Raw genomic sequence first — 25,627 nt, forward strand, 5'->3', positions numbered from 1 at the left:
GGTGCTGAAAATCTGAAGTAAAAACAAAAAGTGCTGGAAAATACTCAGCACCTCTGGCAGCATCCGTGGAGCGAGAAGCAAAGTCAACGTTTCAGGTCAGTGACCTTTCATCAGAATTCACTGCTTCAGTTTCTTTAACAGTACAAAATAAATAGTCTGCACACTAGAAACTGAAGCTGTTGATTTGGACAGTAGTGCTTTCTGCCACATCCTTTCGTTCCTTTATGATGTGACTATGTGCCTTTATTTGAATTGTGGGAATTTTAGCACAGTGGCAAGGTTACTGGACTAGTAATCCAGAGGACAGAAATAATGCTCATGGTAGCTGGTGGAATTTAAATTTAATTAATTAATAAATATGGAATGAAAATCTAGTCTCAGCAATGGTGACCATGGAACTACCGGATTGCCATACAAACCCACCTTGCTCACTAATGTCCTTTGGGGAAGGAAGTCTGCTGTCTTTCTTTGGTCTGGCCTACATGTGACTCCAGACCCACAACAATGTGTTTGACTCTTAATTACTCTTTGAAATGGCCTAGCAAGCCACTCAGTTCTATTAAACTGCTACAGAAAAGTCAAATAAGAATAAAACCGGCAGACCACCCGGCACCGACCTAGGCACAGGAAATGACAAAGGCACACCTTGTCCAGTTGATGCTGCAATGACCTTTTCACTAACATCTGGGAACTTGTCCTAAAATTGGGAGAGCTGTCCCACAGGCTAGTCAAGCAACAGTCAGACATAGTGATACTCGTACTCAAGGAATCATACCATACTCCTCCATCACCATTCCACCAGAGGTGGTGGCATGGTATACGGTCATGAGAAAGTGGCCCTGGGAGTCCTCAACATTGATTCCAGATCCCATGAAATTTCATGGCATTAGGCAACTTGGGCAAGGAAACCTGCTGCTGATTACTACCTACAGCACTTCTTTAGTTGATGAATCAGTACTCCTCCCTGTTGAACACCACTTGGAAGAAACACTGAGGATTTCGGGGCGCAGAATGTACTCTAGGTGGATGTCTTCAATACCCATCACCAAGAGTGGCTTGGTAGCACCACTGCTGACTAAGCTGGCCGGGTCCTGAAGGACATATCTGCCAGACTGGGCCTGCAGCAAGGGTTGAGAACACCGAGAGGAAAAAACCTACTTGCCCTCATCTCCAGCAATCTACCTGTCACAGATGCATCTATCCATGACAGAATTGGTAGGCAGGACAACTGTACAGTCCTTGTGGAGACCACTGTGCTAAATGGGATAGGGTCAGAACAGATCTTGCAGCTCAAAACTGGGCAACCATGAGCATTGTGGGCCATTCGCAGCAGCAGCAGAATTGTATTCACTGTAATCTGTAACCTCCTGCCATATTTCTCACTTTTTCATTGTCATCATGCCAGAAGATCAACCCTGGTTCAGTGAGGAGTGCAGGAGAGCAGCACCAGGCATAGCTAAAAATGAAGTGCCAACCTGGTGAAGGTACATGCAGGACTACATGCATGCTAAACAGCTGAAGCAGCGTGAGATAGACAGAGCAAAGTGATCCCACAACCAACAAATCAGGTCACAGCTGTGTAGTCCTGCCATATCCAGTAATGAAAGGTAGTGGGCAGGAGGGGGTGCTCTACAAACATCCCGATCCTCAATGATGGGGGAACCCAGCACATCAGTGTAAAAGACAAGGTTGAAACATTTGCAACCATCTTCAGCCAGAAGTGCTGAATGTGAGATCCATCTTGGCCTCCTCCTGAAGTCTCCAGGCCAACAGATGGCGGTCTTCAGCCAATTCAATTCACTCCTCACAATATCAAGAAACAGCTGAAGGCACTGGATACAGCAAAGGCTATGGGCCCTGTGAACATCCCGACCATCCACTGGTTAGAGTCATATCTAGCACAAAGGAAGATGGTTGTGGTTGTTGAAAGGCAAACATCTCCGCCCCAGGACATCGCTGCATGAGTTCCTTAAGATAGTGTCCTAGGTTCACCCATCTTCACTGCTTCATCCTTCCTCTAACGTAAGGTCAGAAATGTGAATGTTCATTGAAGATTGCACAGTGTTCAGTACTGTTTGCAACTCCTCAGATACTGAAGCAGTCCATGTCCATATGCAGCAAGGCCTGGACAACATTCAGGTTTGGGCTGATGAGTGGCAAGTGACACTCATACCACACACATGCCAGGCAATGACCATCTCCAACAAGAGAGAATCTAACCATCTCCCCTTGACGTTCAACAGCATTACCATTGCTGAATCGCCCACCATCAACATTACCATGGACCAGAAACTTAACTGGATCAGCCATGTAGATACTGTGGCTACAAGAGAAGGTCAGAGACTGGGAATTCTGCAGCAAGTAACCCGCCTTTTGACTCCTCAGTGCCTGTCCACTATCTACAAGGCACAAGTCAGGTGTGTTGAAATACTGTTTGCTTGCCTGGATGAGTGCAACTCCAAAAACACTCAAGAAGCTTGACACCATCCAGGACAAAGCAGCTCACTTAATTGTCACCCCATTCAGCAAACGTTCACTCCCTCCACCATGGGCACACAGTGGCAGCAGTATGTACCATCTACAAGATACAGCAACTCTCCAATCCTCCTTCAACAGTACCTTCCAAATCCATAATCTCGAACACCTAGAAGATCAAGGGCAGCAGATGCATGGGACCACCACCATGTGCAAGTTTCTCTCCAAGCTACACAACATCCTGATCGGAACTATATTGTTGTTCCTTCACTGTTGCTGGATCAAAATTTTGATGCACCCTTCCTAACAGCACTGATGGACTGCAGCAGTTCAGGATGGCGGCTCACCACCACCTTCTCAAGGGAAATAAATGCTGGCCTTGGCAGCAACGCTCACATCCTATGAAGAATAAAAAGAAAATTTATTGAAGGAAGAACTCATTTTGGAGTCCTCAGTCAGAGGATACCTGTTCAAGCTGGTACCCAACCTGAACATATATGGTGGTATCCAGGAAGTTCAGAAGTAAATAAAGACTTTGTTTTTTTTAAGAAGGAAAAATGTTTTGAAAGGAGAGAGAGGATGAGGAAAGACAGAGTGAACAGAGGAGAATTTCTTTCCTTCACTTAAAATTGTTGTAAAAAGCTTTGTTTTAGCAGTATGGGATTTCTGTTTGATTTGATGTCAGGCTATTCCTAACATTTGGAATAATACAAAAAAAAAGAATTTACATTTTTGTAGTGCCTTTCATGACTCAGGGCATCCCAAAGCACTCTACAGCCAATGAAGTACTTTTGAAATATAGTCACTCTTGTAGGAAACACGGCAGCCAGTAAGCGCGCACAGGGACTCCAACAAACCGGAATGACATATATAACCAGATCATCTGTTGGTTGAGGGATAAAAGTTGGCCAGGACACTAGGCGAACTCCCCTGTTCTTAAAATAGTGTTGACGGATCTTTTATGTCCACATGAGAAGGCTTTCGGGCTGTTGGTTTAATGCCCCGTGATAAATGGCCCCTCCAATATTGTAGCACTCAGTCAGTACTGCACTGGAGTATCAACCTAGATTATGTGTTCAAGACTCTAGAATGAGACTTGTTTCAGCATCACATTGTAAAAGTCCAAGCCTTTTGTTTGAGAAGTAATCTGGTCAGTATGACTGAAATATTAAGGGTTAAATGACGAATTTCATATTTGAGACAAAGCCTAAATAGCTAAGTTTCTGAAGCAGGTCCCACCAGTGTGAAAAAAGCTGTTCCAACTAGCTGGGAATGACGGAGGTGAACAACTGCGTTTTAAACTTCATATTGCCTCAGCTGTTGCCAACAGCAACAGCATCCAAGATGGCTGGAGAATTGAAGATTGTCATATTCTTTCCAAGTTTACAATTTCTCAGGGGGTCTAAATAGTGCATTCTTCATGTAGAATATCCATGTAAATATTTCTTTCAAATATTTGTAATCATTTAACATACTAACATCTAAAATCAAATGTTAGTGAATTGTGCAAAGTTTTCTTGCTTTTTTCAGTTCTGCTACACTGTGGAGGCATATTTTGAGGATCTTTACGTTTGGGCGGCAAGATATATTGAAAAGATCCAAGGAGGCTAGTAGTCCATTGCCATCCTGGATACTGTTGAGTGGTCAGTTTGTTTATATCTGGAATTTTTGGCTAGCAAGCCGGAAATTCCTGACAATGCAGCCCCCCTAAATGTGTTCAGCTGCACTCTGAATCACAGAATCTTCATTTGCTGAATGACTTAGTGTGTGATAATGCTGAAAGCTTTGATTATATGCCAGTCTGGCATGCAGATCGTAAATGTTCATCTTTTAAGCTATTATTTGGTACAGTGTTGCTTAAACAAATGACAAGAATTCATGACTGAAAAATAGAAGTTGAATTAAAAAAATAAATAGATTGTTGCATTAAAAGCCTTTGTTTGTTTCTGGTATAATGCTATTTAAGGCACATGCAGAGCTTAATTATGCCTTTGATCAGTGGTTTATTGATCCAAGGTTGTTTATTTTGGATTTAAAACTCTCTTTGTAATGTTACAGATGTTTAAATTTCTGCAGATTTGTAACTATGAAGTTAGTTACTGTACTGATGTGCTGTATTTTATCAAATGTCCTCCACAAGTGTTTTTTTTTATACAAAAAAACTAGTACTAAAGGTCATACAGAACATGGCAATGGTAAGCACATGTTAACAGTTTGAGTTTTAGATTTATGTAATCCTCCGCTTGTCAACACATTATTACATAAACAATTTATAGCTAATCATCCATCCAGTATCTCTTTGTTGATTAATAACAATTTTTTCCAGAATGAGCAAGGCATAGCGTAATGATTCTAAAACACCATTCCCTAGATAGAGCAGGTTCCTGTTCCATCTCTCAGTTTTTATGGAAAGAGTATTTCAGCTCTGCTCGTTGCCACTGCAGCTGCAGTTTATTACAGTAAAACATCAGCTTGTTTTTGTCCTCATTTGAAATTGTGTTATGTTACCATTTTACAGGAACCACCTAATGGAAAACATAAAAGTAATTTTTAAGGAAGGCAGCGAACCTTCTCTAATGGCTACCTACTTTTCACATGGCACCTGAGTAGTCCTGGGCGACACAACTTATGTGGCTTAACATTGCAATAAACTCCCAGGAGTTGCTACTTGTCCTGCAGAGCTCCTTAGATTGAACCATTCAGATGTTTAAGAAAGGAAATTTAGGCTTTTAATGATGCAAAGTAGGTGCCTATTGGTGCAAGCTGTATCTAGAATGGGCGGGTGGGGGGGGAGGGGGGTGGATGAAGAAGTATTGTATCTGCTTGCATATAAAGTGACTAATGTATAATTTGATCCCACCATTTAAAAAAAAGTCCTTGACCCTCTCATAAGATGAAGGTCAACGTTGCAGACCAAAATTCTCATCTTCTCTCACAATTCACCTTCATCTTGGCTGGTGTCCACAAATATAATGTGTCTCTGTTCTTTCTAATTTCAAACAGTACGTTCCAATCAGCTCTTCCATATTGCTATTTAAATTGCACTTTTCCCTTCCAATGCCAGTGCCATCTTCTGTGTCGGATTTTCAATCTCTGCTTGTAGCTGCTTTTTTTAAAACAGCGTCAGGAACCAGATCAAAGTCAGAAATTGAAATAGAAAGTTGGTATTTAAATATGAACAGTAGCAGAGCAAGGCAATGGTTGATATGTATGGCTTGCTGGGTCTGCTATCGACAGAAAAATTATTCTGACAGGAAATCAAGGCACAGGAGTGGGGATGACATGATCAGGGCCACTCATTTTTTGGTGACTCCTAAGTCAAATTCCATTCTTAGTACATATGATTCTCGGATTTTTACTACTGTCACAATTCTGTCCATTTTTCTATGACCTGTCTGTAGGATGGACCCCTTCCCGTCACCTCCATTGACTTTTATCTCCAATCAGAGACATATATTTCTATTCTTGTCTAAACACAGAAGTTATGTTTGGTCGAGTTTAGTAAGGAAGGCCAAATTACTAAATCGAAGAAAGATTGCAAGCATGTTAACTAGTAAGCTGCTAAACATCAGTAAGCCAGGTTCTATATTAAATTCAATTAGTGGCTCTTTACAAGGTTTTCTTTGTCACAGAGCTCTTATATGGTACTGTTATGACCAGGCGAGAAAGAGGTCTAGGGTTCTCTTTCAGCCTTCACCTGGTCTTACAGTAACAGGGTTTTATTTTTAAACACACTGTGATTTTAGCTCCCCCTTGGTGAATCCTTGTTCACCACTTTCCAATATAAGGCAAAGAAACCAGCACAAACAAGTTTAAAGAAGAAAAGTTGAAATTTATTAAACTTAGACCCTAATTCGGTTAACGCCTACGGATACACGGCACACCCACACTAGCATGCATATGCAATATACATATGCAAGAGACAGAAAAGAACAGAAGAAAGATAAAGTGGAAAGGTTTGAGGCAATATCTGAAGAGTTGTTGCAGCAGTTCTTCGAGCTCACTGTAGAGTCTTTGATTGTAGGTAGATCTTGCTTTTCATTGGGGCCAAGTATTCTTCTTAAACCTTGTTTGCTGTAGGAGACTTTTCTGTCTTGGGGTTCATGTGTCTTCAGTAGATTCAGAAGCTTGTGAGAAAGAGATAGGAGCAGACAAGAGAGATCTTCTCAGTCCAGGAGCAAACAGCTTTTTGCCCAAACTGTTTGTACAAATTAAAAAAACTCAGGTTGCCCAGCAGGTTAGTCTTTTGACTAACTGGTTTGACCATGTCCATTTGTGTATTCGGCCATCTTAGCAGTCAACCTGGAATGTGAGCTCCCCCACCTTCAACGTCTGGTGATCAAAAGTCCATTGTGGGTTGAATGTCAGGGAATGGCTGCGTTGTCCTTCCAAACACTGTCCGTTAATATGCAAATATCTTTTCCAGGCACGGCTAATCTATTTAACAAGTCTTTTTCACTCCAGTAACAGTTTAAAATCAGTGTTCATGACAAACTTAATGTGCCTCATTCATGGCAGGTGGGGGCCTTGTATGACAGGTACCAATAAGATGAACTAGCTGATCAATGTGATGATCACAGACTAGAAAGAAGCTGCCTTTCAGTAATATCCCCAACGAACCTCAATCCCATCTAGCCTAGTAGTCTGTATCTCAGTATTCTCCTCGACAACATTTTCTTTGTCCTGATGAGTGCAAGACGAAAAGCTTCGACAACATGTCTCTATTTTCAGCAATTCTGAAATTCTGTACTACCAGACGACTAACTGAGAAAATATTAAGTGGTTTTGGGTTATGTGGTAGCCTGTCAATCCATTCCTGTGACTGATTCTCTCCCCTCCCTCTGCAAGTGAATCCTAACTTATTTTTAGATATACTCATTTATTTATTGGACCTATGCAATATTTTGAATAAAATTCAATAAAGTCCAGCAGAAGACTGAATTTGTAGATTGATGCAAACTGACACCTGTATGCTGCTATTGTCAGATGTTAGTACAATATAGAAATTCCTTGTAAAGTTCAACTAAAAGCAGCAGTTATTTGATTTGTGATGGCACTTTTATATTTTTCTCTTTCAGCTGGAGGTTCAATCATGTTGTGTATTCTTTCCAAATGAGAGCCTGCCCTCGCCGAGTACAATCGTGGCGGGTGACATCCCAGGGACGGTGAGGAATTGGTACCACACTGAAGTGAGCATGCCTGGGACTTTGGTCATCTGCTTACCCCAGATAAAAGTGATCAGTGCAGGCCATAAATACATGGAGCCACTGCAGGAGATTCCTTTTGTAATTTCAAAGCCCATTCTTGAAGAAGGTATGCTCTATCTGCTGTTCTGGCTTCAGTTCATCTGCTCAGTTTTTTGACTTGAATTTCTTTTCCCCCTTGACGCAGCGTTTACAAAATTTTCAGGGTCACACCAAACAACACTCCTTTGCTCTTTATTCCTTTAAAACAGAATTTTCTATTATTGTAGAATTCCTTTCAATAATGACAGTTACTAAAGATGATGATTTAATTTTTATCGTGTCTTTACCATAGGTTGACTCTAATTTTAAAAGGGTTTGGTAGGATAGACGTTTCCACTTGAAAGGAAATCAAAAATCAAGAAAAGGTAGACACTAATAAATCCAAGAGAAATTCCAAAGGATCTTCTTTATCCAGAGAGTGGTTAGAATTTGGAAGTTGCTGCCACATGCATTAGTTAAGATGAATAGCATTGATACATTCAAGGGGAAACTAGATAAATACATGAGAGAGAAAGGAATAGAAGGACATGCTGATAGGGTTAGATGAAGTAGGGTTGGAGGAGGCTTGTGGGAGGTGTGAACACCGGCATAGACCAGTTTGGCCAAATGGCCTGTTTCTGTGCAGTACATTCTATGTCATCAACAGTTTGTAGATTACCAACTTGCAGTTACCTTATTTTTAACCTTAGTAATAAAATATATGAACCAACTTCACTTTACCAGATCAGGTAAGTGTGCAAACAACTACACAGGACATGGAATGCAGCTAAAAACACTGAATCCTACAGCAGTAATACCTGAAAAAGTAAGAAGTCAACTAAAGACTTTGTACATTTTTGTGTAAATCACCAAAGAAATATTTATTGCATTTCAGTTAAAACTATTAATGTTTTTCTATGTGCAGGGCAGACATTTATTGTAGAACCAATGATGGTTTTATTGACCGTTTTCAGTTCTGGAGTTTCATGTATGCTGTTAGAGATGTGAATTTTGATGGCCCAGAATTTGCTGTGTAAATCGTTCAGCAATACGTGGTGAGAATTGCCACAGATTAATAGATGATTTGCACCGCGCCACCGGTAGCCTTGCAAAAATGGCAGCTTGCCATCAACCACCCATAAGTTTGAAGAAATTGCTGCATTTGCGCATTAATTACCATAATTATATCACTTAATGATATAAAGACTGTTCCTACAATGCCAGACAACCTCTCTGGCCAAGAAAGGGAGCAGATGAAACTGTGGAATCTCATTCTTGCAGGTAGTAAATCATGCCTAGAGAATTTGGAACATTCTCCTAATTTTAAATTCTTTACATTTTCTCTTACTTTTCCTTTCTGTCTTTTTCTCAGTGTCTTAATTTTGTTCTTTCTTCCTCTTTCTTATCTAATTTAACTTTAATTCATCCTATTTCCTTCTCAATTGTCTCTGTGATTTTATCTTGAAGCATTGTTGGTGAATGGGGTAGACTGTTAGTCCCATTGTTCCCTAAGGTCCCAGATGGCCTGTTAACCTCACCTCCCCTATCAGCTCACACTTGTACCAATCTGCGACACAAAAAATTTTCAATTTGAAAGGTGAGGAAAAAAATCCGAATAATAGGCCATACCGCAAGATACACCAGTCCAGTAAAACCTGGGCCATTGATATGTTTTTGTTCAGTCAGGATGCACATGGTTAATGTGATCATTTTCAAGTCCAGCATCGAGTGTTTGAGCACTTGCAGGTAAGTGATTTGATTGCCAAAACTGAATTTGCTGTTCATATCTGAGATATCCATTTATAACTGAGGAGAAGCAGATGTTTTACCTTTTGGCACAAATTTTGTTCAGAGAAATGTGCTCCAAGATGACTGTAAGCGAGCTATGTCATTGTACTGATCTATTAGTACAATAGATGGTCAGTTTACATTTTTGTACACTGGAAAATGTTGCTGTGTTCACTGTGTTTTCTTGTCAAATAGTTTACTGTACTTGAGGACTTTCATCGTCAACCTTATTACATACTGTCCAAATGCTGGCTTCATAGTGCTAACTGATGGCAAACCTCTAGGTGGAGGAATGGCTTGATAAAATAAATAACATTTTTGTAGTTGAGGATCCAAATCAGAAATAGCACATTAATCACCTCGAGCAAGTCTATTCCAATAATGGCCCAAGCTGCCTTTGTTCTGACTGCACTATTGCCAGTAAGTGTCTGTTTTTATATTACATAAAGTAAAAGTTCAGCTGCAGTGAGTCACGGCCTATAACATCATTTCAGGGTCTGATGAGTTTCATGAACCATTCAGATTCTGCTTTTGTGGTTAATGATATCACTTGAGTCCCTCAATTGTTTTGTTCGTTAAAATAAGTTCGTTGTTTTCCTATAACATTGATCATGGATATAAAGTAAAAGAAAAATATGTTTCTCTCTCTCTCTGACTTTCTGCTTGTTTCCCATTCTTTAACTGTTTATGTTGCCCTTATTCTGTTATTGTCTCTTTTTCTCTCTCTACCTCGTGTACTTTCTCTTATCATCTCAGTTTATCTCTGTATCATTCTGCATCTCATTCATTCTGTTCCTTTCTTGAACAAAAATATGGAGTTGCTCCCTTTTAAACTAATTGGTGTGGAGTCTAGGAGTAGTTGGAGTGACAAGGAAGCAGCAAGAGAATAGAAAGTCTAATCGTGCGAAGTTTGGCACAGACTCTATCTGAGAAAGTTGGTCTCTATCCAGGAAAGATGGGCATGAATTTGGGAGGTGACAGCACGTTCAAGGACTTTGGAGAGGAAAGGGAGATTGGAGATGATTTCCAATGACACTGGGGTCAAGGGTTGTTTTCTTGAGAGGGGTGATGATGACAGATTTAAAGAGGACAATACCTGAAGAGAGAGAACTGTTAATGATATCAGCTAACCTGGGGACCAGGCGGGAAGTTGGGTGGTTAGCAGTTTAGTGGAAATGGGCGACAGAGCAAGAGGTGGATAGGAGAGAAACTAGGGAAAGATGTGAGGTCCGGTGGGCTAGTGAAAGGGAAGACGCAGCAGAGGCAGCTGATCAGATGTTCTTGACCTTAGTAATAAAGAGGTCCATGAGCCCCTTGCATTTATTGTTGGGTGGAGGGGACAGGGCTTTTAAAAGGCAGTTTGCAGTAAAGAGAAGCTGGCAGTTACCTTTGCATTCTAGAATGATCCTGGAACAGTGAATGGTGTTAGCAGACAAGAGCCGAACCGATAGTGTTTTATCTAGTCCAGTCAGATATGGCAGTAGATGGCTAAAGCAATTTTCCACCATATCCTTTCAATTCTGCATCTCTTGACTTAAGGGAGCAGAGATGAGGGCCATACTGGGTGAATAGCCAGGGTAAGAGAGAGTGATGGGTTCACTGGGGACCTGGGCATTTGGAGGTGAGGGTGTGATTGAGCAAATCAATACCTTTAGAAATGTTATGGTGAATGGAGGGCCAAAGGCTAGACAGTTGGGATTTCAAAGTGCAGTTGTAAGTGAATTGGGGATAGTTTTTTTTCCAGGGATGGATAAAGAAGGAGTATGTAAGTGTTTAAGTATGTAGATCATGGCTCAGTGACATCATTGGGTCGTAGTTGCAGTTTAAACTGTTGATTTGAGCAGGGAACTTGCTTACACTTTCTTGCCAGGTAGTATCGAGCGAGAAGAGCAAAATAGGCCATTCGAGGTATGTTTTGCTTACTTTTCTTTCATCTTTCATTACCTGCTCCTTCTGGGCCTCACAAGGAAAGTCTAGGCCTCCCAATCCCTTCCCGTCATGAACTCCTCATCGCTTCCATATCCCTCCCCACCAACACCACCGCCCCCCACCCCCCCAACTCCCCTTAAACTCTGGTCTCCTCAGTTACATGAATGCTGACGGGCAGCCAAGCTATAGAGTCATAGAGTCGTACAGCATAGAAACAGGCCCTTTGGCCCACCACGTTCATGCCGACCATAATGCCTATCTATACTAATCCCACCTGCCTGCATTCATTCCATATCCCTCTATGTCTTGCTCATTCAAGTACCTGTCCAGATGCCTCTTCAATGTCACTACTGTTCCTGCCTCCTTCACCTCCTCTGGCATCTCATACCAGATACCCGCTATTCTTTGTGTGAAAAATTTACCCCTTTGATCCCCTTTAAACCTCCTCCCTCTCACTTTAAATCTATGCCCTCTAGATTTAGTCACCCCTAACATGGGAAACAGACTCTGGCTATCTACCCTATCTATGCCTCTCATAATTTTATATACCTCTATCATGTCCCCTCTCAGCCTCCTTCACTCCAGGGAAAACAGACCCAGCCTATCCAATCTCTCTTTATAACTCAAGCCCTCCAAACCAGGCAACATCCTTGTGAATCTTTTCTGCACCCTCTCTAGCTTAATCACATCTTTCCTGTAGTGCGGTGACCAGAACCGCACACAGTACTCCAAATGTGGCCTAACCAACGTTATGTACAACTGTAACATGACGTCCCAACTCTTGTACTCAATGCCTCGGCCGTTGAAGGCAAGCATGCCATATGCCTTCTTCACCACCCTTTCTTGCCACTTTTAGGGAACTATGTACTTGCACCCCAAGGTCTCTCTGCTCAAGAATGCTCCCGAGGGCTCTGCCATTCACTGTAATGTCCTGCCCCAGTTTAACTTCCCGAAATGCATCACTTCACACTTGTCTGCATAACATTCCATTTGCCACTCCCTTGCCCACTTGATCTATATCCTGTTGTAACCTGAGACAACCTTCTTCACTTTCCACTATACCACCAATTTTGGTGTCATCTGCAAACTTACTAATCATGCCCCTTATATTCACATCCAAGTCATTAATATATATGCCAAACAACAGAGGGCCCAGCACCGATCCCAGCGGCAGACCACTGGTTACCGGCCTCCAATCTTAAAAACAACCCTCCACTCCCACCCTCTGCCTCCTATCACCAAGCCAATTTTGTATCCAATTGGCTAGCTCATGTGTTCGAACCTTCTGGACCAGTCTACCATGCGGGACCTTGTCAAAGGCCTTGCTAAATTCCATGTATACCGTGTCCATCGCCCTGCCCTCATCAATCCTCTTGGTCACCTCCTCGAAAAACTCAATCAAATTCGTGAGACATGATTTCCCACGCACAAAGCCATGCTGACTATCCCTAATCAGACCATGCCTTTCGAGATGCATATAAATCCTGTCTCTCAGAATCCCTTCCAGTAACTTTCCCTCCACTGATGTAAGGCTCACCAGCCTGTAGTTCCCTGGCTTATCCCTGCTGCCCTTCTTAAATAAAGGCACAACATTAGCTAACCTCCAGTCTTCCGGTGCCTCATCCGTGGCTAACGATGATACAAAAATCTCTGCCAGGGCCCCAGCAATATCCTCCCTTGTTTCCCATAGCATCCTAGGATACACCTGGTCAGGCCCTGGGGATTTATCCACCTTAATGCGCTTCAAGTTCTTTCCAAATTTTCACAAACTAGTGGCTGTGTTCCTCCCATTTGCCACCCAGAGGATTTGCTGGGGGGTGTAGAGGAATGGTGTGGTGGGGGGAAGTCAACTGACGCCATATTAAATAGCCCCAGTGGTTAAAATTTACAGGGCCTCAATCTGCTACTGGAAGGAATTTAACTGAAATTTGTGATTTATTGCTGGATACCCACTGGCAGTTAAAATCTCACCTTGCCACCCCAATCATTTAGATAGAGATTTTTCGTAATTTGTCCTGATTTTTCTACATCCAGCTAGCATTAATTGTGCTTTCCATTTCACATTGAATTTTTAAACTATTTCAAGCTCGCGCATGCTCTCGCCAAATACTCTTAAGTTTGTCACTATATTCAGGTATCAAAGCCCTGATATTAAAAAAACCTTGTTGCGTGACTTCAGGATGCCTCAAGAGCTTTAGAGAAAATTTAGTACTTCTGAAGCATAATCACTGTTGTAATGTAAGAAATATGGTAGTTAACTTGGTGTACAGGAAGATCCTTCACCAGCAATGCCCAGATAATCTGGTATCTTTTTATTACTTTAGCAAATACATGAATGATTTTCCACCAATAATGAATTTTTCTGAAGTCCCTGTTATGAGGATAAATGTACCAGGGAATGTTTGTCGCAGCAATGAGAACAATAATCTGTTTTCTGCTGCGTGTGTTTGACGAGAAGAATGTTTGTTAGGGCACTGAGAGAACCGCTTGCCCCGGGATTTTCAACATCCACCTGAGCCACCAGAATGGATGGGCATGATTTCTGTTTAATGTCTTAGCAATCTCTCTCTATTGCACTGGGGTTTCAGCCTAGATTATAAATTCTGCTCTGGGCTTTCTGATCCAGGTGCAGGAGTGGAAACAGCTCTGTCGTGTTGAGATTTATGATTACAATAAAAGCACAATACTGCAGATGCTGGAAATCTGAAATAAAAACTAAGAGTGCTGGAAATACTCAGCAGGTCTGGCAGCATCTGTGGAGAGAGAAGCAAAGTTCACGTTTCAGGTCTGTGACCTTTCATCAGAACTGGCAAAGGTTAGAAAAGAATTAGGTTTTAAGCAAGTGAAAGGGTGGGGGAGAGAGCAAAGGGGAAGGTGTTTGATAGGGCAGAGGGCAGGAGAGATTAAATAACAAAGCTGTCCTGGGACAAAGACAAAGAGTGTGTTAATGCTTGTGATGAAAGACAAAGCATTAGTCGAGAGAGAGTGTTAATAGCAGAATAATGAGCAGCTCTGGCTAGATGAAAAGCAGGCACACGGTTAAATAATAAAATATGAAAAAAGGCCAGTCATGCTCTGAAGTTATTGAACTCAATATTCAGTCCGCAAGACTGTAGCGTGCCTAATCGGTAAATGGGGTGCTGTTCCTCGAGCTTGCGTTGATGTTCACTGGAACACTGAAGCAGGCCAAAGACAGAAATGTTGGCATGAGAGCAGGGGGGAGTGTTAAAATGGCAAACAACCGGAAGCTCGAGGTCATGCTTTCAGACTGAGCGGAGGTGTTCCGCAAAACGGTCACCAATCTGCGTTTGGTCTCCCCAATGTAGAGGCGACTGCATTATGAGCAGTGAATACAGTATACTAAATTGAAAGAAGTACAAGTAAATCGCTGCTTCACCTGAAAAGAGTATTTGGACCCTTGGATAGTGAGGAGATATTTCCAGCACTCTTTGTTTGAGATTTATGATTGCCTGTCATAATGTCTTAGCATCACTATAATCTTTATTTCTCATTTGTGTCCAAATATAATATGTCACTACATGGCCTTTTTGTTTGTGATTTACATATGAAAATAGAAGCTTTTTCTATTTTTCTCACTGGTGAAATTTTAAAAGTGTACTCTTCTTTAAGATGCATTAATACATGAGTATGTGCACGATCAAATCGACTTTCTGTGACAAATGGAATAATGTACTCATTTGGATGGAATTCTTAATGCCAATTGGCAGCAGAGCTGCAAATTATCTGTCACTTGTGGTTAGTTAAGACCTAAAGTAAAGAATGATTCTATGCTTGTCAAATAACCCGTATATAATCACTAACACGTCATGTACTTTTACGCTACATGATGTAGGTTGCCTGCAAAAATAAGTCGAGGTTCCTGTATATAAGTGTGGTTTTATTTAGAGGACCTTGGTTCCTACGTTTACTGTTATAAATGTGAAATGTGGCAAGTGTTTAAATTAGCTTAATTGACATTGTAATTTTGCTTATCTCAGTTTGTCATTTATGGTGTAAACAAAAAAATGTATTCTTTTGGAGTAGTATTTGAAATTCTGACTAAAACGTATATGATTGCTAATAGCAATAATGTAAAAACCATCTTACACAGATCAGGTTTAATTTTTGTTTGTATTTGACAAATAGGTAACATTGTTTGAAGTGTTCTGCTTCAGACTTTTCATATTTTTAGAATTTTTTGACCTTTGTGATGTATTAACAGCGAACTATAAATCTGCAGTAAAATATCTTTACTATGCCTTACCAACAGTTTAAAAGCAAGTAAGTTGTTTAGTTTTCTGTCTGAGAATGTTTTAAATAGGCTGCAACCTGATTGCTTGTTTGAGTTAGAGTAGATTGAAGCTATAGATGAGATTAACTTTATGGATTTAAAGGCTCCATTCCATTTCACAGAGCGGAGATAAGCAGGAGGAGTGCTGTACCAGTGAATTTCAAATATTATTTTTGGAAGTAAGCTTTGTAGGCATTGAACAAAATCCAGAATTAATTTTTATATACTGAGCACAGACAGAAAGCAAAGCAGTTTATATTAACAAAGACTAAAAGCTATAAAAACATTTTAGATTTGGACAAAAGAGCAAGCTACTTTTTTAACTGCACAGTAGTTGTTTTCACTCAGACTTATGGAAAAGTTATAGTAGGGGGAAAAGTCTCATACAACTCTGAAAATTGTACATAGTGGTGGAAGATTTTGTTTTATAAAATCGGTGGTATAAATAAAAGTGCTGTAAAAGTCAATATAGTTCAGTGACTTTATAATTGGCTGTTTCTCAGAAAATGAGGTGCATTAATTTAAGGTAGTTGAGAACTGATTTTAGAACTCAGGTTAAATGTACGTGCTCTCTTTGCACAGTCCTGTTATAGCGGTCCATGTTCCATAAATGCCTGACATTTAACTGTGCCAATATAATTTGATGAATGATGTCAGTTTTCAGCTGAGCTGTTGGTTAAAGCACCTTACCTCGCAGAACAAAAAGAGGAAAAGTTGTCGGCCAGTCAGCATCTGTGCAGATTTATTGTGGAAAGTGATTGTTGGCTGCACGGGTGGCTCTGCTGCAGGTTCTGAAAACCTTATGCTAAAATAACCTATGCTTGAACTGGTGATAGTCATAAAAGTTGGAAAAAGGTCATATGTTGTACTTAAGGCAGAAAGTACTCTAAACCATTCTTCATACTAATAAAGTGGAGAGCAGATTAATTTTTATAATAAAATAAAGTTATTTTAATAAGTATATGTTAATGATACAGTTAGCCAATCTAGCATGCATTTAATCCATTCAGATTAATATCGGTTATTGGGGCACAATGTACTAGAATCTTTTGCAATACTTTGGAGGAGAAAGTTTATAGAATGTAATGTTGGTCTTTCTGTTTTTCTATCCTCCCAAGAACCAATTTTAGTCTCTGAAGATATACGAGGAAGATTTCTGCTGCTCGTCATGCAGAGCAAAATCAATGACATTATTTATTTTTTTTTAGAACATTACAGCGCAGTACAGGCCCTTCGGCCCTCGATGTTGCGCCGACCTGTAAACCATCTGACCTACACTATTCCATTTTCATCCATATGTCTATCCAATGACCACTTAAATGCCCTTAAAGTTGGCGAGTCTACTACTGTTGCAGGCAGGGCGTTCCACGCCCTTACTACTCTCTGAGTAAAGAAACTACCTCTCACATCTGTCCTATATCTATCACCCCTCAACTTGAAGCTATGTCCCCTCGTGTTTGCCATCACCATCCGAGGAAAAAGACGCTCACTATCCACCCTATCTAACCCTCTGATTATCTTATATGTCTCTATTAAGTCACCTCTCCTCCTCCTTCTCTCCAACGAAAACAACCTCAAGTCCCTCAGCCTTTCCTCGTAAGACCTTCCCTCCATACCAGGCAACACCCTAGTAAATCTCCTCTGCACCCTTTCCATAGCTTCCACATCCTTCCTATAATGCGGTGACCAGAACTGCACGCAATACTCCAGGTGCGGTCTCACCAGAGTTTTGTACAGCTGCAGCATGACCTCGTGGCTCCGAAACTCGACCCCCCTACTAATAAAAGCTAACACATCATATGCCTTCTTAACAGCCCTATTAACCTGGTTAGCAACCTTCAGGGATTTATGCACCTGGACACCAAGATCTCTCTGTTCATCTACACTACCAAGAATCTTCCCATTAGCCCAGTACTCTGCATTCCTGTTACTCCTTCCAAAGTGAATCACCTCACACTTTTCCGCATTAAACTCCATTTGCCATCTCTCAGCCCAGCTCTGCAGCCTATCTATGTCCCTCTGTACCCTACAACATCCTTCGGCACTATCCACAACTCCACCGACCTTAGTGTCATCTGCAAATTTACTAACCCACCCTTCTACACCCTCTTCCAGGTCATTTATAAAAATGACAAACAGCAGTGGCCCCAAAACAGATCCTTGCGGTACACCACTAGTAACTAAACTCCAGGATGAACATTTGCCATCAACCACCACCCTCTGTCTTCTTTCAGCTAGCCAATTTCTGATCCAAAGCTCTAGATCACCTTCAACCCCATACTTCCGTATTTTCTGCAATAGCCTACCGTGGGGAACCTTATCAAACGCCTTACTGAAATCCATATACACCACATCCACTGCTTTACCCTCATCCACCTGTTTGGTCACCTTCTCGAAAAACTCAATAAGGTTTGTGAGGCACGACCTACCCTTCACAAAACCGTGCTGACTATCGCTAATGAACTTATTCTTTTCAAGATGATTATAAATCCTGTCTCTTATAACCTTTTCCAACATTTTACCCACAACCGAAGTAAGGCTCACAGGTCTATAATTACCAGAGCTGTCTCTACTCCCCTTCTTGAACAAGGGGACAACATTTGCTATCCTCCAGTCTTCCGGCACTATTCCTGTCGACAATGACGACATAAAGATCAAGGACAAAGGCTCTGCAATCTCCTCCCTAGCTTCCCAGAGAATCCTAGGATAAATCCCATCTGGCCCAGGGGACTTATCTATTTTCACACTTTCCAAAATTGCTAACACCTCCTCCTTGTGAACCTCAATCCCATCTAGCCTCGTCGCCTGAATCTCAGTATTCTCAACAACATTTTCTTTCTCTACTGTAAATACTGACGCAAAATATTCATTTAACACTTCCCCTATCTCCTCTGATTCCACACACAACTTCCCACTACTATCCTTGATTGGCCCTAATCTAACTCTAGTCATTCTTTTATTCCTGATATACCTATAGAAAGCCTTGGGGTTTTCCCTGATCCGATCCACCAATGACTTCTCGTGTCCTCTCCTTGCTCTTCTTAGCTCTCCCTTTAGATCCTTCCTGGCTAGCTTGTAGCTCTCAAGCGCCCTAACTGAGCCTTCACGTCTCATCCTAACATAAGCCTTCTTCTTCCTCTTGACAAGCGCTTCAACTTCTTTAGTAAACCACGGCTCCCTCGCACGACAACTTCCTCCCTGCCTCACAGGTACATACTTATCAAGGACACACAGTAGCTGCTCCTTGAATAAGCTCCACATTTCGATTGTTCCCATCCCCTGCAGTTTCCTTCCCCATCCTACACATCCTAAATCTTGCCTAATCGCATCATAATTTCCTTTCCCCCAGTTATAATTCTTGCCCTGCGGTATATACCTGTCCCTGCCCATCGCTAAGGTAAACCGAACCGAATTGTGTTCACTATCACCAAAGTGCTCACCTACATCTAAATCTAACACCTGGCCGGGTTCATTTCCCAGTACCAAATCCAATGTGGCATCGCCCCTGGTTGGCCTGTCTACATACTGTGTCAGAAAACCCTCCTGCACACACTGGACAAAAAACTGACCCATCTAAAGTACTCTAACTACAGTATTTCCAGTCGATATTTGGAAAGTTAAAGTCCCCCATAACAACTACCCTGTTACTCTCGCCCCTGTCGAGAATCATCTTCGCTATCCTTTCCTCTACATCTCTGGAACTATTCGGAGGTCTATAAAAGACTCCCAACAGGGTAACCTCACCTCTCCTGTTTCTAACCTCGGCCCATACTACCTCAGTAGACGAGTCCTCAAACGTCCTTTCTGTCGCTGTAATACTCTCCTTGATTAACAATGCCACACCCCCCCCTCTTTTACCATCTTCTCTGTTCTTACTGAAACATCTAAATCCCGGAATCTGCAACATCCATTCCTGCCCCTGCTCTACCCATGTCTCTGAAATGGCCACTACATCGAGATCCCAGGTACCAACCCATGCTGCAAGCTCACCCACCTTATTCCGGATGCTCCTGGCGTTGAAATAGACACACTTTAAACCAGGTTCTTGCTTGCCAGTGCCCTCTTGCGTCCTTGTAATCATATCCCTGACCTCACTACTCTCAACATCCTGCACACTGGCACTACAATTTAGGTTCCCATTCCCCTGCTGAATTAGTTTAAACCCCCCCGAAGAGCACTAGCAAACCTCCCCCCCAGGATATTGGTACCCCTCTGGTTCAGGTGAAGACCATCCTGTTTGTAGAGGTCCCACCTACCCCAGAAAGATCCCCAATTATCCAGGAAACCAAAACCCTCCCTCCTGCACCATCCCTGCAGCCACGTGTTCAACTCCTCTCTCTCCCTATTCCTCGCTTCGCTATCACGTGGCACGGGCAACAACCCAGAGATAACAACTCTGTTTGTTCTCGCTCTAAGCTTCCACCCTAGCTCCCTGAATTTCTGTCTTAAATCCCCATCTCTCTTCCTACCTATGTCGTTGGTGCCTATGTGGACCACGACTTGGGGCTGCTCCCCCTCCCCATTAAGGATCCCAAAAACACGATCCGAGACATCACGAACCCTGGCACCTGGGAGGCAACATACCAACCGTGAGTCTCTCTCGTTCCCACAGAACCTCCTATCTGTTCCCCTAACTATGGAGTCCCCAATGACTAATGTTCTGCTCCTCTTCCCCCTTCCCTTCTGAGCAACAGGGACAGACTCTGTGCCAGATACCTGTACCCCATTGCTTACCCCTGGTAAGTCGTCCCCCGCAACAGTATCCAAAACGGTATACCTGTTGTTGAGGGAAACGGCCACAGGGGATCCCTGCACTGCCTGCTGGTTCCCTCTCCTTCCCCTGACGGTAACCCATCTACCTACTTCTTTTACCTGAGGTGTGACTACCTCCCCATAACTCCTCTCAATAACCTCCTCCGCCTCCCGAATGATCCGAAGTTCATCCAGCTCCAGCTCCAGTTCCCTAACGCGGTTCTCGAGGAGCTGGCGTTGGGTGCACTTCCCACAGATGCAGTCAGCAGGGACACTCTTGGCGACCCTTACCTCCCACATTCTGCAGGAGGAACATACAACTGCCTTAACCTCCATTCCCACTATTCCAAATTCCCAACAAATCTACTGAAAAACCAAAAACAAAAAGTCAAAACTTGTTAGGTTAGCAATCCAACGGACAGAACTTCCTAAATAAAAAGCTTACCTTATCAACACACCAGAGTCCTTTTTTTTGGTTAGAGGAGGAGGGTGGGTGGGAGACACTACACGTGTAGTGTCTCGGGTACAGCCACCACACAAATATATACCTTTTTCCTTACCCAGCAGTCCCCTGGTCCTCCGAAAACAAAAGGGAATTCACTTTTAAACTTACACTGAAATTGACTTCACAGCTGTAAGCCCGTTCACGCACCTCCGTTGCTATCAAAGCTGCAGTCACCGAAACTAAAAGCTAGATTTGCATTATTACTGGACAAGTGTAAAATTTTTGCTTTGTGGAAAGACCAGCTATTTTTGTAGTCCATAATCAATGTGACAATAAATATGGACTACTTTGGCCGGAATACTATGGCCCCCAAACGAGTGGAGTGGGGGGGGGGGGGGAACACATAAAAGTGAGTGGGAGGCGATGGGTTGGGGGAGGGGCGTTCCCGACCCCCTCCCACCCCTGCTGCTATATTACACAGGGTGACGGTGGTGAGAAACAGCCTGCATGCCCCACGCCAATCAAGACCCTTAAGTGGCCAATTAATTAGCACTTAAGGGCCTCATCCTGCCGACGTGGGTATTTTATGCTCGGCGACCAGGCAGCAGAAGCCTCAAGACCCCACCTGGTAATATCAGGCGGTCTTCTTGCGGGCTGGGGGGGTCCGTCCTGATTGGGCACCCTATGCCCGAAGGACGGACCCCCCCCGAAGCCCCAACCGCCCCCAATGCACAACACTCCCCCTGCCACCTTAACTGACCCCCCCCTTGCATTGTTGGGGCCCAGCCAATTGTCCCTGGAGAGGCCCTAAAAGCTTACCTGTCTTCTGGGGCCATCAGTTGTAAAACATGCACTTTACTCCAGTGCTCTTGATACTGACTTAGAAATTTATACTAGTTTGATAACTGGCTGGTGAAAGGATTAGGTTTGGGCTGTATGGGCTCCTTTGCCTTCAAGGGTTGTAGAGGAGATCGAGACTTCAGTTATGTAAAGAGAGTAGAGAAGCTGGGATGGTTTTCGTTACAGCTGACAGGGTTAAAGGGAGATTTAATGGAGCTGTTAAAAATTATATTAGGGGTTTTGACTGAGTAAACAAGGACAGTTAGTACCCAGAGGATACAGATTTAAGATAGTTGCAAAAATAAAGGCTCGATGGATATGAAATTGACTAAATGAAAGGAAACCGAGATGAGTGATTAATGGATGTTTTCCAGGCTGAAGGAAGGTTTGTAGTGGAGTTCCTCAGGGGTCATTATTGGGATCCTTTTTTTTATTTGTTTTGTGGGATGTGGGCATCGCTGGCCAGGTTAGCATTTATTGCCCATCCCTAATTGCCCTGAGTGGCTTGCTAGGCAGTTAAGAGTCAACCACATTGCTGCAGATTTTGAGTCACATGTAGGCCAGGTAAGGAAGGCAGATTTCCTTCCCTAAAGATGGATTTTTACAACAATTGACAATGGTGTAATGGCCACCATTAGACTAGCTTTTTAATTCCAGATTTTTTATTAATTGAATTCAAGTTTCACCATCTGCCATGGTGGGATTTGAACCCATGTCCCCAGAGCATTAGCCTGGGCTCTAGGATTGCTAGCTCAGTAACATTACCACTACGCCACCGATTCCACCTTACTTGTTCTGATGTATATCAATGACCTAGACCTCGGTGTACAGGGCACACTTTCAAAATTTGTGGATGGTACGAAACATGGAAGCATTGTGAACTGTGAGGAAGATAGTGTAGAACTTCAAAAGGATGTAGACAAGTTGGTGGAATAGGTGAACAAGTGGCAGATGAAGTTCAATGTGGAGAAATGTGGTGATTCATTTTGGTAGGAAGAGTATGGAGCATGTAGGAAGAAAATAAAGGGTAAATCTGTAAAGGGGGGTGCAGGAGCAGAGGGATTTGTGTGTACATGTGCATAACTCATTGAGGGTGGCAGGACAGGTTGAGAGTGCAGTTAATAAAGCATACAATATCCTGGACTTTATTAATAGAGGCATATATTTATTAATAGAGGGTGTAGAAGGGTGGGTTAGTAAATTTGCGGATGACACTAAGGTCGGTGGAGTTGTGGATAGTGCCGAAGGATGTTGTAGGGTACAGAGGGACATAGATAGGCTGCTGGGCTGAGATGGCAAATGGAGTTTAATGCGGAAAAGTGCGAGGTGATTCACTTTGGAAGGAGTAACAGGAATGCAGAGTACTGGGCTAATGGGAAGATTCTTGGTAGTGTAGATGAACAGAGAGATTTTGGTGTCCAGGTGCATAAATCCCTGAAGGTTGCTACCCAGGTTAATAGGGCTGTTAAGAAGGCATATGGTGTGTTAGCTTTTATTAGTAGGGGGATCGAGTTTCGGAGCCACGAGGTCATGCTGCAGCTGTACAAAACTCTGGTGAGACCGCACCTGGAGTATTGCGTGCAGTTCTGGTCACCGCATTATAGGAAGGATGTGGAAGCTATGGAAAGGGTGCAGAGGAGATTTACTAGGATGTTGCCTGGTATGGAGGGAAGGTCTTACGAGGAAAGGCTGAGGGACTTGAGGTTGTTTTCGTTGGAGAGAAGGAGGAGGAGAGGTGACTTAATAGAGACATATAAGATAATCAGAGGGTTAGATAGGGTGGATAGTGAGAGTCTTTTTCCTCGGATGGTGATGGCAAACACGAGGGGACATAGCTTTAAGTTGAGGGGTGATAGATATAGGACAGATGTCAGAGGTAGTTTCTTTACTCAGAGAGTAGTAGGGGCGTGGAACGCCCTGCCTGCAGCAGTAGTAGACTCGCCAACTTTAAGGGCATTTAAGTGGTCATTGGATAGATATATGGATGAAAGTGGAATAGTGTAGGTCAGATGGTTTCACAGGTCGGCGCAACATCGAGGGCCGAAGGGCCTGTACTGCGCTGTAATGTTCTTTCTTAAAAATAGAGTGCAAGAGAAAGGAGGTTATGTTGAACTTGAATAACACACAGGTTTGGCCTCAGCTGGAGTATTGCGTCCAGTTCTGGGCACCACGCTTTAGGAAAATTGTGAAGGCATTGGAGACAGTGCAGAAAAGATTCATGAGAATGGCTCCAGGGATGAGGAACTTCATTTACGAAGATAGATTGAAGAAGTTGAGACTGTTTTCCTTAGAGAAGAGAAGGCTGAAAGGTGATTTGATGGAGGTATTCAAAATCATGAGGGGTCTGGACAGAGTAGATAGAGAGAAACTGTTCCCACTCGTGAAATGATCGAGAATGAGAGGGCACAGATTTAAAGTAATTGGCAAAAGAAGCAAAAATGACATGAGGAGAAACTTTTCCAAGAAGCGAGTGGTTATAGTCTGGAATGTACTGCCTGAAATTCAAAAGGGAATTAGACTATTATATGAAAAGGAAGAATGTGCAGGGTTATGGGGAGAAGGCAGGGGAATGGCACCAGGTGAATTGCTCATTCGGAGAGCTTGTGCAGACATGATGGGCCGAATGGCCTACTTCTGTGCTGGAACGATTCTGGGAGATAAGACATTCTTTTATGCAGCGAGTTGTTATCTGGAATGTAATACTTGAAAGGGTGGTGGAAGCAGATTCAAGAGTAACTTTCAGAAGTGAATTGAATGAATATTTGAAAGAGAACAAATTGCTGGGACATACGTACAAACATTTGAATTAGGAGCAGGAGTAGGCCATTCGCCCCTCGAGCCTGGTTCGCCATTTGATAAGATCATGGCTGATCTGTGAGGAAGAACAGGGGAGTGGGACCAATTTGATAGCTTTCATAGAGTTGGTGCAGGCACGATGGGCCAAATGGCCTCCTTTTGTATTGGGTTGATTCAGTGGTAGCTATCGAAGGGGATTGGATATATCCTGGGAAGGGAAAAATTTGCAGGGCTATGGAGAAGAGCAGGGGAATCGAACTATTGGATAACTCTACCAAAGATTCTGTGCTATGATTTTTTTCAATGCAACACAGGCAAAGGGGCTTTTTAGATTGTGGTAGATTATCTTCGAGGAGGGGGTGAGGGACAGCTCCCTGGGGAGTGTTCTTATTACGCTAACAAGTTTTGTTTTGTAGAAAATGAGCCTCGCACTTGCCAGTATGGACCCAGTTTATGCCACTCATAAGAAACACTTTAATTTCTTACGTGTAACAAGACAACATTTTCGGATAAGCTTAATATTCTGGCTTTCCCATCTTGAACTCCGTATTACTTTATTATTTAAAATCTGATATAGCAACTGTGAGCAGAATGGCTGAATAATGTGTGACTTTTTAATGTGTGACTTTTTGATGTGTTCGTGTGCTAATAGTTGCATTGCTTGAATTGATCATGTAAGGCTTTTATTAAGGATTTTTTCCGTGAAGCATGTGACGCACTTTGGCATTGCTATTAAACATAGAGGTAGAGAAATAAAAATCACGCGTGGCTCTAAACAACTCTTATAGCGACGCACTGAAGATAGCTTGATAACGTTAAGCAATATCATATCTGCTAATAAGGTGGCGCATCTTTCTGGAAAATTAGTGGCACGTTAATGACGCACGCCACTATGAATGCACAAATCTGCCAGCAAATTCAGGAGATTAAGAGTTATGTGCGTGTTGCGAATCTTGAAAACCTCATGGTTGATTTATGTTGTTCCGTTGTTTGCTTCACACAAGCAGCATCGCTCCCTTATCCTGCCAGTTATTTTTAAGAACTTGCTGGCTTTGCATATTAATTGCCCATTAAACTCGCAGCAGA

General features: G+C 42.5%; 1 protein-coding gene across 10 annotated transcripts in view; it reads left to right on the forward strand.

The window, feature by feature from the left end:
- Positions 1-25,627, forward strand: part of LOC137369760 (intermembrane lipid transfer protein VPS13B-like) — a 1,379,747-nt gene that overhangs the window by 816,232 nt on the left and 537,888 nt on the right. For all 10 annotated transcript variants that reach the window (XM_068031175.1, XM_068031169.1, XM_068031166.1 and 7 more), the window contains one exon: positions 7,554-7,788. In XM_068031175.1, the coding sequence (XP_067887276.1) occupies positions 7,554-7,788 (235 nt within the window). The remainder of the gene's footprint in view (positions 1-7,553; positions 7,789-25,627) is intronic.

Source organism: Heterodontus francisci, chromosome 5 (assembly GCF_036365525.1).
Source record: "Heterodontus francisci isolate sHetFra1 chromosome 5, sHetFra1.hap1, whole genome shotgun sequence".
NCBI classification, from domain to species: domain Eukaryota; kingdom Metazoa; phylum Chordata; class Chondrichthyes; order Heterodontiformes; family Heterodontidae; genus Heterodontus; species Heterodontus francisci.